Source organism: Mastacembelus armatus, chromosome 1 (assembly GCF_900324485.2).
Source record: "Mastacembelus armatus chromosome 1, fMasArm1.2, whole genome shotgun sequence".
In the NCBI taxonomy this organism is placed as follows: Eukaryota; Metazoa; Chordata; class Actinopteri; order Synbranchiformes; family Mastacembelidae; genus Mastacembelus; species Mastacembelus armatus.
The window spans coordinates 22182582-22197667 of NC_046633.1; the positions used below are offsets into that span (position 1 = coordinate 22182582).

Genomic DNA, 15086 nt, shown 5'->3' on the forward strand with positions numbered 1-15086 from the left:
TTGCTTTCTTTCTCCCTGTTAAAATATAGATGTACACACAATAAATCAATTGTTTCATTCATTTATTTATTCAAACACATACGCATTTATTATCTCCAAGGACAGGGTGCTGCCTAACGTACACCACTGAACAACAGAGCTGTGCTTCAAGCTTTTAGATTTGCACACGTTCCTGCTTATCATCTTCCCCAATCAAAACATTGACATGAATATTTAAAAAAACACAACCCTCATCTTCACTATACAAACACCACCTTATAGAAAGCTTTTCAGGAGGGAATGAGGTGTTGGACAATCATCCATCCATATATTCAGTCCACGTCAGGGTGACAGTGGGCTGGAACCAGTCCGAGCTGACACTGGGTGAGAGGGAGGGTCCACCACGGACAGATCACCAGTTTATCACAGGGCTGACACACCCCAGCCTGCATGTCTTTGGACTGTGAGAAACCCCACACAGAAATGGGGAGAACACCCAGAGTCCCCACAGAAAGGCCCTGGAATCCCTGAACAGGATTCGAACCCAGAACACTCTCGCTGTGAGGCAACAGCACTAAACACTACCCCACCAATATATGGTGTAACGTTTAGTCCACAACGTTCGGCTGCTGTCAAATGACTGCCCTGTATCCAATCTCACTGCCAAGGGAGAAACTGACACCTATGAACATATACACATATACAAATATATACACCATATGTATACTGTATGTCAATAAATATTCATATGATGTTTTACTGCTTAATGTGAGTTTCTGATATATTTATTATATGCGAAGTGAAACTGGATGCAGAATATTGTTTCTTCAAATCCATAACTGAAAGTGACACTAAACTGTGAGATAAATACTGAAAACTGCGCAAAATAATGAAAATGAAAATTCCCGAGCTGATTAGAACATGAAAGGGGAAGCCATGTTCTTTCATTTGTGAAGAAAAGCAACAGGCTGTTTGACTTTAGGTTTCAGAACATGTTGACCTTGTGCTTTGCTAAGGAGTGATGTTTAGGAGGGCACAGGTCATGCTGTAAAACTGTCACTGTTATAGGCCACTAGCAATAAAAGCCCTGAGATCACATTCCTACCTGCAGCAGCAGAGGACTGTCAACGTGTGGACAACTCTGCAAAGCTGCCTGCAACTTTTACTTCTCTCAAAGTTAAGACGTAACTAAGCTGATATCTCATTGGCAGAACGGCTCAGGGATAATATGTCCAACCCCCTAAAGCTAAACAGAAGATTAAACTGAAGTCAGAGAGGTTAGACGCTTCAATGTTCAGCTGCTTTGGGACTTTTAAATACTGCTTTTACATTAAAAACTGGGAAGGAAGGAAAAATAAAGCAACAAGTTTAGACATAATGTTTGGAAACTGTCAAACCTTCCATGTTGTATGTTGCATGTTCTGCCCATGAGTCACCAATGGAAAGTGCTGCAGCATAAAGGCAGAGTTACTGCCCAGTTCAAGTGTGTTTCAATGGAAGAAAATGTGCATAGGCTGAAACACTTTGCTGTAGAAAGTGAAGTTGCTTTGCCACACAAGCCCAAACAGCAAGTAAACTGCACAATTTCCTCCCAGTGAGCAACTAAGCAAATAGTTGAGCTGTTCTCCACAACAAAAACCAGTAGGTTTAGTTGGCTTTAAGAGCTCAGCTACGTGCCAGGAAGAGGAAACCTGTTAGTCATTAAAAGACTTTAACCAGGTCCAAGCTGCCAAGCTGCCCGACTGCACAGTAGTAATGTCTTAATCAGAGAGTACCAGATAAATGGATTTAGGACCAGGCCCAGCTGCCGTCAGGACTGATACAAAGCCAGTCTTGCAGATATGTGTTCAAGCTGGACCCTGATTTCTTTTAGGGGCAAGTTACAATGAGAAGAACTCACTGGGAATTTTCCCAGTTAGAGCGTGTGTATAAAGTCCCATTTCTGAATTAGAGAGGCCTCATTAAATCCCAAATTTTCACCCACTCAGTCTCTTTATACTCATTGCTACAGTAATAACAAAAACTACTTAACTCCTCCCATATGGGGCTGCCTGCACAAAAGCTCCATTAACTGGGATTCCCTGCACTACAAACCAGTAAGATTATGGTTTTGTGACTTCGCTAGCATCGCGTATGTCAGAAGACTACAGACTGCAGGGCTAAGGAAGGAAAGTCAGCCTGAAGTTGTGTTCTATCATCAAACAGAGTGTACTACACTGAAGTTATCCAATATGCAACAGGCAGCAGTCAGGGGGGTGGAGGAGCGAGGCGGAAGACTTACCAGATGAAGTCGGTGCAGTGGCTGCAGAAAGTCGGCTGCTTGAAGAACCTGGCTATGAATTTATGGTTCTTGACTTCGTGGACGTTTTTCTGCCTCAAAGCACCTTTGCGAGCAAACCTATTGGCCACGTCCGCGGTGGACGACTCGTTCAAACTCACATCAGCCATGTCCCCCCAAAGAAAAAGAAATCAGTGCCACAGTTTTAACGCGTGTTGGGTCCGTTCAGACGCGCAGCGTTGAGCCAGCAGAGCGCGGAGCCGTCACGGTGCTTACTCTCTGAGGGCTTTCCCTGCCTGTCGGTGCTGGGCTGCTCCACTGACAGCTCTGCACGCCGTCACGCACACCTGCTGCACACGTACCGCATCCGGTGCGACCTTCAAAATAAAAGCCTTTTTTCCCCACTCAGGATGTGTGTGTTTTTTTTTTTTTTTTAAATAAACCTGCCAGATGTCCAGTTTAACAAAAGTTCCTATGTAGGGCCATGACTAACAAAACAACTACTCAAAATAAAGAATTCATGTGTTGTTTTTTTATGCAAAATTACATAATCGTTCTCCCTTTTATTGCAGGAGTCTTTATTATCTGGATTTATTATCTTTTACGCGCATTTATTATATGTTAGGCACACATTGTAACTTGAGTGTGGTTGGAAACTACAGTCTAAATGTTATTTAACCCACACAAAGCTGACAATAAAGCAATCTAACACCATCGTGAAGAATAAAGATAATGAAGACTAAATAAATAAATATAAATAAAAATAAACACCTAACAGTTACCTGCAGCAGCTCAACAACACCACAAACTACAACCTGAATGAATCAAAGGAATAAAGTTTTCTATTAAAACCTTGTCAATGATGCAATGATGGGACGGTCTTTAATTGTGTGTCCACGATGATCGTTAAAGGAAACATGAAAACATCACCCACCAACCTTTAAAAACATCTAAAGAAACTATGAAACCTCTGCCTCATGTTCAGCCTTCTGCTTTTAAACACAGAGCTGACAACAATCCTTCACTGCTGTGTTTTACAGTGGTTGTGTGTGTTATTAAGAAAAATAAAAATAAATATACATGCATTTATAAAAGCCAGCAGAAACAGAATATTTTGAGTCTAATCACATTTTATTTATCATCTGAAATCCAACAACAGGCCAACAGCTGATTCCTTTGAAGTTGGTTTCTAATCTGTCCAGCTGTGGCACATCTGTAAAAAACACCAGCTTCCTGCCCGTGGTGCATGTGTCTGTGCAGCTTGACGATGCTCCGCTCCTCTTCCTCCGTGTCACTCCGGTTGATGTGACGCAACAGGACCTGCGGTGGGGAGGGAGGATGCCCCAAGGAATTTGGGATGGGGGCGTCATCGTGTGGCACAAAAGCGCACTGCACATTTTTTAAATACTCCGTGAAAACAGGCCATCCGTGTTATTTTCTTCAGCACTTGTACTTTTCACCAGGACTGGACTGAAACACTAATTGAGGCAGGAACTGGTCTCTATCCCAGGCCACAAACCACCAGACTGCTCTTTTTGTAGACTAACCCAAATGTGTTGTATGGAAAGTTATCCTACTACAAAACTTTTAAAAATGGCACTAACCAATCAGCAGTCTACCTGAATACAAAGTATGCTACAACAACCACAGCACACACAAATGATATACACACAAAACAATGAGCCTTGGCTCAAATAGTCAAATGTTTATCTTTACATTCAAGATTCACTCACATAGGAAGTCTCTGGTATTGCAGTTTTATACTGTTAGATGGTGTTAGTAGAGGTAATAGTTAGATCTACTTAGGTATTAGTTTTTATTGTTATATTACTGTGGTTTGTTTCTTCCACAGCCTGTCTGGAATGGACAAATGCTGGAAAATCCATAGTCTCAGGTTTTGTTTGTTGTTGACCACCAGTGCTACTGGCTTGCTTGCTATTTTACCCATAGGGTCCCATAGGTTCACTGACCTGAAGAGCAATTTGAGCAGCTCAGTCCATTTTATGTGAAGGACAAACATTTGCATCACATTTAAGCCAGATCTGCTGTTCTCTGAAATCATATTACACTGAAACGCACTGAAAGCAACTGCTACATAAAAAGAAAAACAGTACTGCATTTAATTAATGCAGCTTATCTCCCTGGATTTATGTGTAGCTTCATAAGGGAGGCACAGTATTACCAGTATAGGTATCATCTCTGGGATTTCAAAGGTCACAGAGTATCTATTTTTAAAATGAACCAGACTGTCTCCATTTCTATGCTAAGTCTCCCTACCAGGCCAAAAAGAAACATTTTGTTCACCCAAACAACAGCATTTACACAGAACCTCCATTTGCTTTTGCTTAGACATTGTTGGTGTCAAATTGTTTTTCATTAGAGCAGAAATTGAGCATTATTAAAAATAGTTCAGGCACTGCTCAGCATCTAACCCCCCACATGTAAATCATTCAGTTCAATGGTGCTGACTTAGTGTGAGTTGAGTGTGTATGGTTAGGCAGGTAGTGCTTATGTTTTAGGTGAGGTTAAATCTCCAGGAAATAAATGTAAGTCAATAATGATGTCGTGTGTATGTGTGTGTGTGTGTGTGTGTGTGTGTGTGTGTGTGTGTGTGTGTATTAATAAACAGACATTTGGGAATCTCTTCCTTTCATTATTTACTGCATGACTTTATATCATGCTGTGTATCTGCTGAGACTCGGGCAAAATCAAGACTATTGATCAACTCTAGGTAAACATGGAGGAATTAAGACCTTTGTGCTCAATCAATAAAAGCTTGCACTGGAATCTGACTGGAGCAGCCTATCAGGAGGCTGTTTACTCAGCACTGCTTATGTTGGCCTGTTCCCGACTCAGATGCCAGGGATACTGAGGAGACATCACTCCCAAGAAGATGGCTCCGACTTTGCCTTTCTTTCTCCTCTGCCAAGTAGCTTTATATGCAACTGTAACATCCAAGAAAGGTAAAATAGAGTGAGATTGTTTGTACTAGTATGAAGTTTTCCTTCATTTGTTTGCCATTTTGTTTATTATGTGCCTCATGTACATGCTTGAAGATTGCACATTAAAAGTAACTAAAGTATGTGCAACAGTTTGGACTCAAATGAGTTATCAGTTGTTGAATCCTGTGGTTGTGTTATGGTTAAAACATTACAGCTGTGACTCCTGTCACTATTACTGTACATTTATAAAAGTTAATGTCTTTAACAAGTGTGTGGCCGCCCACCTATCACTGACGGGATTGATGCCTCCACGCTAAAACGTGTGCATGAGGTTGGAGAAGAGATGACGCTCACATGTGAACGTGGATACTTGCCCTCAGTTGCGACCTCACAACGGATAACCTGCACAGCTACAGGGGAATGGACGCAGTCAAACCTGGCATGTTCCCGTGAGTTGCAGACTGTGGTGTTACTTGGTGTTCATTGTAGGTTTTGTCTGCTTGCTAACAAACCACCTGCTTGCTGCAAAACCATAGAACAGTTCTTACATTATTACACTATTCAAAAGTAGAAAGTGTTAGCAAAGTGGCCGAAGAACACATAAAATCAAAGAATGTCTTCCACATTTCTCAGAGAAATCACTGCATTGTGTTGGAAAGTGTACTTTACTCCATGATCATGTGACCTGTCACATGATAAGGTCCAAATGTTGTGACAATGGAGGATCAATAACTCTTTGAAAGAATAGAGATATCAGGAATCAGTCAGCCTAAAGATCAAGATACTAGTTTCAGCAAATCATACAATAAACAATATACTAACAACAACAACATCTTTCTGTGTTCCTGTCTATGTACTGTATGAAATATGCAGCAGGTTTATAAATTTAAGCCAAGAAAAAAAAAATTGTTTACAAGAAACATGAAAGTGAAAGACAAATGTAATCAAACAAACTATTTAGCTGTAAGAATAAGACCATAATAACACTGACAATGGTTTTATTAATTCAGTCAATTGTAGTTTGAAAAGTTAGTGAGATGCAATCTGTAATTAACCTTTTCTATTATTCTGCATTGATTACATGTTATTTAACCTGCAGGAGGTGCAGATTCAGTGTTGTCAGTCTTTTGTTATCTTTTTCTTCTGTAGCTAAGATGTGTCCAATCCCCAAACCTCTGCAGCCTTTAGCAATGGGAAGGACAGAAGCTCCATTCAAGAGTGTGCTCAACTACACATGCGATGATGGGTAAAACTGAATGACTGTACAAGTCAAAACAGATCATTAGACACTGTGTGCTTCACTAATGTTAACGGTTGTTGGTCAGGTATGTCATTCAAGGAGCCAATGAAAGCAGGTGTTTACATGACGGGACCTGGAGTAATCCACTGCCTCTCTGCAAAGGTAATGGAGGAAGAAATGCACTGTAAAGAAGTGGAAATGGTAAAAGACTCCATCGGTGTTCAATAAGCACATTATGTTCCATTTGAAAAAGGAAAATCAAACATTCGTAATCAAACTAAGAAGCACTGATGTCAAACTTAGGTTTTTATTCATTAGTCTACTGTGAATTTGTTTTTCAGAAAGTTACTGTTTTTCCTTTGTTCACTCTCAGCAAAAGGCATCTTGTGCTTGACTTTTAAATCAATGTCTGAAATTGTTTTTAAAGATTTAAATTATTGCTGCTTGTGTTACTAATAAAGAGTGTAAGTAACACAGTGAGATCAGCTAACTGTGTAGAATCTGTGTAGAGTAGAATCCAAAGTTTTCATGTTCATCACTATCCTGAGATCATTGTTTCTCCCTGCAGCTGTGAATTGTCCTGTGCCGCGGCCACCTATCAATGGGATAGTTGTCCATGATAAGCCTCTTACTGGAACCACCACCATGTATGGGCAAGGTTGGACATATGAGTGTAACCCACCGAACGCTCCAAGCTATGAAAGGGGATCCTGCCAGGCTAATGGCAGCGCAACTGAGCCACCAGTCTGCCGAGGTGCACTGAAGATGTTTTTCATATGTCCTATCCATCTCCTTCTTTTTCATCTAATTATTATTGATTTCTTTTACAACTCTAACTACCAAATACTACCTCCTCCCATTTTATGACCCTAGAGGTGAGTTGCCCCATTCCAGCAGGTATACCAAATGGTTTCATCACCTTTGCTGTGATGAGGCAACATGGATACAAGGAGAAGGTAAAATATGCCTGCAATGAGCACTATATTCTGGATGGGCAGGCTGAGATTCAGTGCCGAAACACAGGAAATTGGTCTGCCAAGCCGGTCTGCAGAGGTGAGCTGTGGGAAAATCCTGTGTTTAAAACTAACCTTAGGCTAAATATACATTAGTTTCATAGCTGCTGCATTCAGATATGCAGTAGTCACCTAATTAACTAAAAGTACTCAGTCTCAGAGTGTGGAAAAGGGAAGAGTTGGTTAAGAGAAACCATAAATTGCTTTCAGTTTTCAGAACAGCTTTTGTGTAATGTGGGAATTCAAATGAACTTTACATCAATAATAATTACATAATAGACTCACTGGATTTTCAGTGTCAGTGAAAACTGGCTTTAACTGCTCTGTTTTTTCACCCAGCTCCCTGCAAGGTTGGCATCAAAAGAGGTCGTATTTTCTACAATGCCAAGAAGCTCTGGATCGCAGACTTGAAACCCAACAGAGTCCTCCATGGGGAGCATGTTGTTTTCTATTGTTTGAACAGAGCTGAAAGTTGTGGATACCCTGTGGCCAGCACCTGTAATGATGGGACCCTCCCAATCCCAGAGTGTTTTGAGGGTGAGTTTTTGTCAGTTCAGTCAGTCTAATCCAAGACTGACCAGTGCACATCTTTCCAGAAACCTTTGCTTTTACAAATGCAAGACCTGTGCTTAAATTGTTTTCAGTGTGGTAGGAAAATGGTTGGAATGCATATAACTATGAAATAATTTTAAGGCAGAGGATAATAGTCTGTATACTGCTATACTGTGGTGGAGATCTAGATATTTTAATCAGAACTGAGTGTGGGCACAACTTACTGTCAGATCCATGTTTTCACTGGCAGCACTCTAGGGCTTTGTTTTTAATGTTATGTAATACATCTTAGATGACTTACAAATGTCAATGTCAAAATGAAAAGCCCATGTTTTCAGGTAGTCAGATAAAACATTTAATGGTTATAGTGATTTCTGCCTCTGTTTTTCTTGCTTTTAGAACCAGGAAAAATGGAGTACACATTAAGGCCCAAAACACTTCCATCAGAAATTGCAATGTGTGCTGCTTCTCCCCCTGCAAGCCCCACACATCCTGAAAGACCAGCTTGACTTTGCACAGAATGACCTCTAACACCATATACATCAGATACATGTGACTGGAATAAGAATAATTCATCTGAAGGAATACGCTGCAAGACACCGTTGTTATTGGTCAAATTCATCTCCTGTTTTTCACTGCCATTTTTAAATTTACTGGTAATAATAAAGTAATTCTGAGCATTTGTCAAACAATAAAAATCATTCTTACTGAGGCATGGTACCCATGAATAGTGTTCAGTCTGTCAATGCACCACAACTGGACAATACATATACACACATACATGTAGCTAGGTTACAGTAAAAAGAAATGGTTGAAACTGTATGTGACATGACCTTGACATTTATGCATTTAAGTATCTAAAATGGATATAATAGTTTTTTTATAGCAGAAGGCCAAAAATGAGACAATAAATAACAGAGGCTATTAACAGGAGAAGAGCTCATACACCTTACAATGACATCCTGTCAAAACGGATAGCAGTTCACCGCTTACTGACATTTGAGTCAGTATTTGAATTTAATGTGCATCTTGTTTAAGTCACAGGTGTGATCTTATAGAAACACTCCAAGAAATGTGAAAGTGTATTCAAGTTTATTTGTAGAGCACAATCTCATATGAGTGATTCAAAGTGCATTACTGAGAGATAAAACAATAAAATTGAACTTTATTATATGGAAACAAGAAGACAACCTGTACATACACACACACACACACACACACACACATACACACACTCACACACACACACACACACACACACGTACAGTCCTGTTGTATAAAGCAATGGGAACAAAATTGTGAATTCATGTCTGTAATAAACAGGGAGACAGTGGAGTAAATATGGTCAACAGCTGTTATCAGGAGGCCAGTAAAAAGAGTATTATAGTAATCCATTCTGCTGCCGACAAACACAGGAACAATTGTGTCTGCATCTGACTGGGAAAGAAAGCAACAGATTTTTTTCTTCTCTGTATTTGTACTGATATCACATGGTCAAATGTCCTTCACCTCACAATCATGGGGAAATTTGTCAGGACTGTACCACTTCATTGCACAACAATCTGCTCTTTTGCTGTATATCTGTCACATTATACATTATTTATTTAAACCAGAGCAAACTGGGGCTTAAGACACAAGGTCTGAAAAAATATATTATTTTTCTATTGTTTCAAAAAATGCACGAACATGGGAAAGTCCATCTGCTGGAGCTTTGCACTTCCTGTAAAATGTCACATGGTTTTTGATCTCTTATTGTCAACAGAAAAAAAAACCCCAGATGAGGAGTAAGGTGTTACTTCATTCAGTTCTTATCTGTTTACTTTTAGGAAAACACAAAGTAGGGAAAGAGGCGACAAAGATTCACTATTTGAACCAGAGACCACAGGAAAGGACTGAAGACCAGCTGTACTTGGACAAGAATGGAACTCACGCTGACTTTGATTCTTCTATGTCCATTTGTTTTTTTCACCACCGTGACATCCAAACAAGATGGTATTTACCTTCTTTTTATATGGTGTCATATGGCTTTACCTCCACTTTTTACTCCACTGTTCAAATTCTATATCTTTGTTAAAGTAGCAAGGATCATCTTTAATTTCAGAGAACAGGAATTCAAGGCAATTATTTTAATTTTGTGTTTACTTCAATATATTGTTCTTCCAACAGGACAAAAATGTTTTTTCCATCTTCTACATATGAAATACTTTAACCCCAAAATAGATTTTGACTTTAATGTCTAATGTTTATTCCCATTTTCTGTTATTGATTGTCAAATGTTTCCAAGTCTCTACATTTAAAAAGAAAATAACTACAATAGATGAATGTTTAACTATAAATGTCCTATGTCTCTTCAAGTTAATTTGGCCCATTATTTAAACAGTTGACAATAATGTGCAACAACAATTTCTATTGTTTTGGGCAAGAAGTGGAGAAAATATAATATAACAAAATAATCTGCTTTTGTTGGTGGATTGTTTTAGGAAAACAACACAAAGTACTGTGTGTAAATACACATTCCTTCCATTTTCAGAGAGAGAGCACATTAACACATACTGCATCATATTTAAGATCAGAGTGAATGTTCATTAGCTTCTTCCACTGGAGCATTTTTCAATATGAGAGTCTATACACAGTTCTAATTAAATCTGTGTGTCCTTGCAGTATGTTTTAGGCCTGAGCTGGCTCACAACATTGAGATGGAAGGGATCCAAAGGTTCTTTAGTCCTGGTGCGGAGTTAACGCTGTCCTGTAAACAAGGATACACCCCCGTTTCGGGCCCTCGGAAGATTGTGTGTGCTGCCAGCGGAGAGTGGACAAAAACCAAATTAATGTGCATACGTGGGTCTCCATTATTCTAGTGAGAACTTGTGACAGAAGATTTTGCACTGTGAATTAATACACTTATTTTTCAAGTGTATCCATAATGGCAGTTTCTAGGAAATAAAATTATTACATACTTTTAATGTCAGCATATTTCTTTATTATTGCAATTTTAACTGCATTAATTATTAATAATTAGCAATATAGCAATAACAGATTTTTATTATATTACTTCATTATATTGTCAGTCTTATTTTCTATTTTAATCACAACTCACTTTTTGATGTGGAAAAAAGACAATGCTTTAATAGACTTGACAGAGAATATATCTATTATTATTTCTATTACAAATATGTACATAGACAAGCTTGTGGCCTTAACTATATTGTAGATTTATATTCCATGCTGTGAAATCTGAATATGCATATTCAGCACTAGAGAAAGCTGCAGTAGCTAAAGAAAATATTATTATTAATATTTTTTGTATTATTCTTTAAATATACTAAACTGGAAAACCTTTATTTATGCATGTACTCTGTATATTTTCCCCTGCAGCAAAAAGATGTCCCTATCCTGATCCATTGCCTAATGGAGAATTGTACTATGACGATACCGTGTACCAGAGTACAATCAACTATACTTGTAATGAAGGGTAAAGCAAGAAAATAATGTTGAATTATTTTGTGTGACATATTTCCTTTTCTGATATGGTTAAAAAGTAAATTCAAAGGCTGCTGTTTGTGTTAATGATATAACAGGTACATCTTGATTGGAGGTCACACTGCAGTGTGCCAAGCCAATGGAACATGGAGTGCAACAGTACCAGAATGTACAGGTATGTAATCCATTATAGCCTCATACAAAACCTTGTGAAGAAAGACTACAATAAAATATATATTATATAGGCTAAGCTGCTCTTATGCTGCATTTTCTGCAGACTTCGAAGACAAGCACACAAGTTCATTTTCATTTGATATAAGGCCACAATAACACTCATACTTATAAACAACAGAAATCACAATTGTGTAATAAAAGCATGTGTGTAAAAGCCTTTATAGCTAAATTTCCATATTCTGTCTCTCCTCCCTTAGCTGTGTCCTGTGGTCTTGCTCCAATCCCACAGTTTGGGATGATAATTTATGACAGGATACTCAAAGGGAACACCACTGACTATGGCATCACAGGGACATACCTATGCCGCCCTCCATACGCACTTATTGGCAATGCAAGAACAGAGTGCACTGCCAGTGGTACCTGGACCAAGATGCCCAAATGTCAAGGTATGATGCTGCTGTAATGACAAAGAATATTTATAGTGGGAATGCAATAATTATTTACTGATCACAACCACTTCAAAGATCTACTGTAGGATAAGTAAAAGCAGGACAAATATGACATGTTGGCATTTAAATAATAAAATATGTTGAGTACTGTAGGTTACAGTACAGTCAAACCTGTTTACAGTACTGATAGTCCAAATTCATTCTTGATAGAAATATCAACAAAGTAGGAAAGAAATCTCACCTCAGGGTCTGTAAAAACTATAAATGGTCATGTTTCTATTTTATTCTAACACAGAGCCATAAATTCAAAACAACAAATGAGAATCATATATACACAAGAAATTCTATGCTGTAATATTTTCACATTTTAAAAGCTATGAACAGAGTTTAACAAAGTAAAGCATCATGATTTGTGTACCTTTTTGGCACAGACATCATCGTTGTGTGCATATCTTGTTAAAGAACAAACATGTTGTTCTACTTATTACGTACCAAACAGTCTGCAAAACAGTGTTGGACGATGTGGATGATTTCTTATTATCGTTTATTGAAAAATAAAACTCTTATATGCCACCCTCCCTTTTGCAAACAGTGGGAGCTGAAAAAGGACAGCACCCTAATTGGACAAATTAGACACAATTCTACCACATTTTGTCTCAGCCATCTTCTGAGGAAATTTGCAACTTGCAATAATTAATTGGCAAACAGTTGTTAAACTACACAAACACAATGTGATCAACAATAAGGAATCTAGCTACATTTTCATTAGTAGAGTTTTTTTTTAAACAACAAAGCAACTTGTTCCTTTGCAGTGGTGACCTGCCCTCCACCAGAGAATATCGAGAGAGGATACATGTCAAACAACGAAAAAAGAGACTACGACTTCATGGAAACTGTGAACTACGGCTGCCATGGAGACTATGTACTGGAAGGCAGCCTGCAGATTGTTTGTCAGAACAATGGGCACTGGTCTGAAAAGCCAACATGCAAGCGTAGGACTACAATAACTTTACAGTGATTTCACCTGATACATTTTGTGATTGCTATATTTCAACCAATGCTAATGTTTTCTTCAGTATAATTTTTTCTTCCACTTGTAATTTACAGCACCTTGCAGTGTTGACATAGAGAGAGGAAGAATATTATACAAAGGACAAAAACTCTGGATCAAAGACCTGACTCCCAACAGAGTCTTATACAAAGAAACTGTCTCACTCTACTGCATGAACAAGGACAGGAAGTGTGGTTATGCAGTGCCAACGCAGTGCATTGATGGAAAACTCAAGATACCTGAGTGCTTTGAACGTAAGGATTATTTCATGACAAAGCACAATAGAACATACAAAGAAGCCCAATGCTAATTTATTTATAATATATTTTATTGATATGTTGTGTATTCATCTTTTTTCTGTTATACCTCATCCTCACAGCCTGAGTCATCAACAGAGCCAGCTTTGTATTGTGAGCTGTTGGCCCAATTTAAAATGTTTTATTTACTCTGTATGTCCACTATAATTATCTAATTAGAATGACCAGTGCAGCATTATCTGAATTTCCCCATGGGGCTAAACAGATTTAAACATTATTTATAGCATTACACTCCATAACCTTTGTTTGTTTTAGAAAAGTATAGTGATTACTCAAACATAACACTGTTAATACCCTATAGGAACTTTTTAGATGTTTAACTGTGTTTAATTTCTCACAAACTTGACTTCAAATTTAAGGTAATGCAGCCACAGGATCCACCAACAAAAGCACAACAGTTGTTGACATGAAGCTACTTAGTATTATTATACTATATTATATACTATATTAAATATACTATATTATACTCCAACACTTGGAGTAGAGGAGCAGTGTTGTAGCAATCAGTTGATGGTGCAGTGTGCGGCGAGAGCTGCTAAATGAAGAGTACTGAAATAACAAGTAATCTCATTTTACATAGATGAAATTGGATTATGTTAGTGGCAATGTCAGTCTATATAAAATATTAAATGCAGACTTTTACTTGCAATAGTAAAAAAAAATTAAATGTCGAGATATATTTACACACAACATGGTCATAAACATTTGGAACTGTAAACAACCAGGGAAATCCATTATCAGTCAATGTGGAAAAAAACAACAAACCAAACAGGACGCTGGGATGTCCAACAAAGCATAATAATTCACTAAATCTATTCCTTTGAAGATATAAAGATTTAAATTTGTGTTCTGTGACTGTATGAATACCAAATCATAGTTCAGAGTTTTCCCTTTAAGAATTAATTTTCTATTATTATTAAGGAACTGGATAATAACTGTGGCTGTTCTAACCTGTTCTGTGTATCTGTGTGTGTCTCTTTTTAGAGCCCAGCTTGTCTGATTATAACCTTCATCCAGATTCTCTTCCATCTGAAATTGAACAGTGCTGAAACAGCAGCAGATAAATTTTCAGCTGATTATTAAGCCACGTATATAAAGGAGTAAGTGTGGATGTGTTCTGAGCTCTAAAATTAAAAAATATACTCTGAGCCAAGCTGTTTCTGATGTAACAGAAATCCCGCAAATCCAACATTTCAGACATGATTTTATTTGATTCCTGATTAATAATAATATTAATAACTAAGTTTGTTATTCTGCATCTCAGAATCTGAATAAACATGAGATCCACATTGCATTTATGAAAGGTTTGCATGGGTTACTATGGCCTCTCATTTTGTGTGTGTGTGTGTTTTGTCCTGCACCAAACACAATTAATGACAACACAGAATTCACCGACACCAGATCTCTTACCTAAGTAAGAAAGTACATTTACTCAACTACTGTACTTAAGTAAAATTGTAGTGAGTAATTTGTACTTTGAGTATTTCTATTTTCTGCTACCTCACTACAGTTTCATTTAAAAACATTGTACTTTTACTCCACTTTATTTATTTAATAACATCAGTGACTGGTTAGTTTTTGGAATCACTTATATATTAGGAAATGCAGTGT

At 38.0% G+C, this 15086-nt stretch overlaps 3 protein-coding genes across 6 annotated transcripts in view; 2 read left to right on the forward strand and 1 right to left on the reverse strand.

Moving 5' to 3' along the window:
* Positions 1–2598, reverse strand: part of prkcaa (protein kinase C, alpha, a) — a 124956-nt gene extending 122358 nt beyond the window's left edge. For all 4 annotated transcript variants that reach the window (XM_026304169.1, XM_026304168.1, XM_026304167.1 and 1 more), the window contains exon 1: positions 2261–2598. In XM_026304169.1, coding sequence (XP_026159954.1) covers positions 2261–2427 — 167 coding nt within the window. In that variant the 5' untranslated portion in view covers positions 2428–2598. The remainder of the gene's footprint in view (positions 1–2260) is intronic.
* Positions 2599–5119: 2521 nt separating this feature from the next.
* On the forward strand, positions 5120–8724 carry LOC113128563 (beta-2-glycoprotein 1-like). Its single transcript, XM_026303984.2, has 8 exons — positions 5120–5220; positions 5469–5648; positions 6349–6445; positions 6525–6601; positions 7008–7193; positions 7313–7492; positions 7792–7989; positions 8404–8724. Exons 1-8 carry the CDS (start codon positions 5151–5153, stop codon positions 8511–8513), a joined length of 1098 nt encoding a protein of 365 aa, XP_026159769.1. The 5' UTR covers positions 5120–5150; the 3' UTR covers positions 8514–8724.
* A 1070-nt stretch (positions 8725–9794) lies between these two features.
* On the forward strand, positions 9795–14578 carry LOC113128473 (beta-2-glycoprotein 1-like). The gene is made up of 8 exons (XM_026303827.1): positions 9795–9996; positions 10666–10842; positions 11380–11476; positions 11583–11659; positions 11916–12104; positions 12920–13099; positions 13215–13412; positions 14460–14578. The coding sequence occupies exons 1-8, from the start codon at positions 9924–9926 to the stop codon at positions 14522–14524; spliced, it is 1056 nt and encodes a 351-aa protein (XP_026159612.1). The 5' UTR covers positions 9795–9923; the 3' UTR covers positions 14525–14578.
* The last annotated feature ends 508 nt before the right edge of the window (positions 14579–15086 follow it).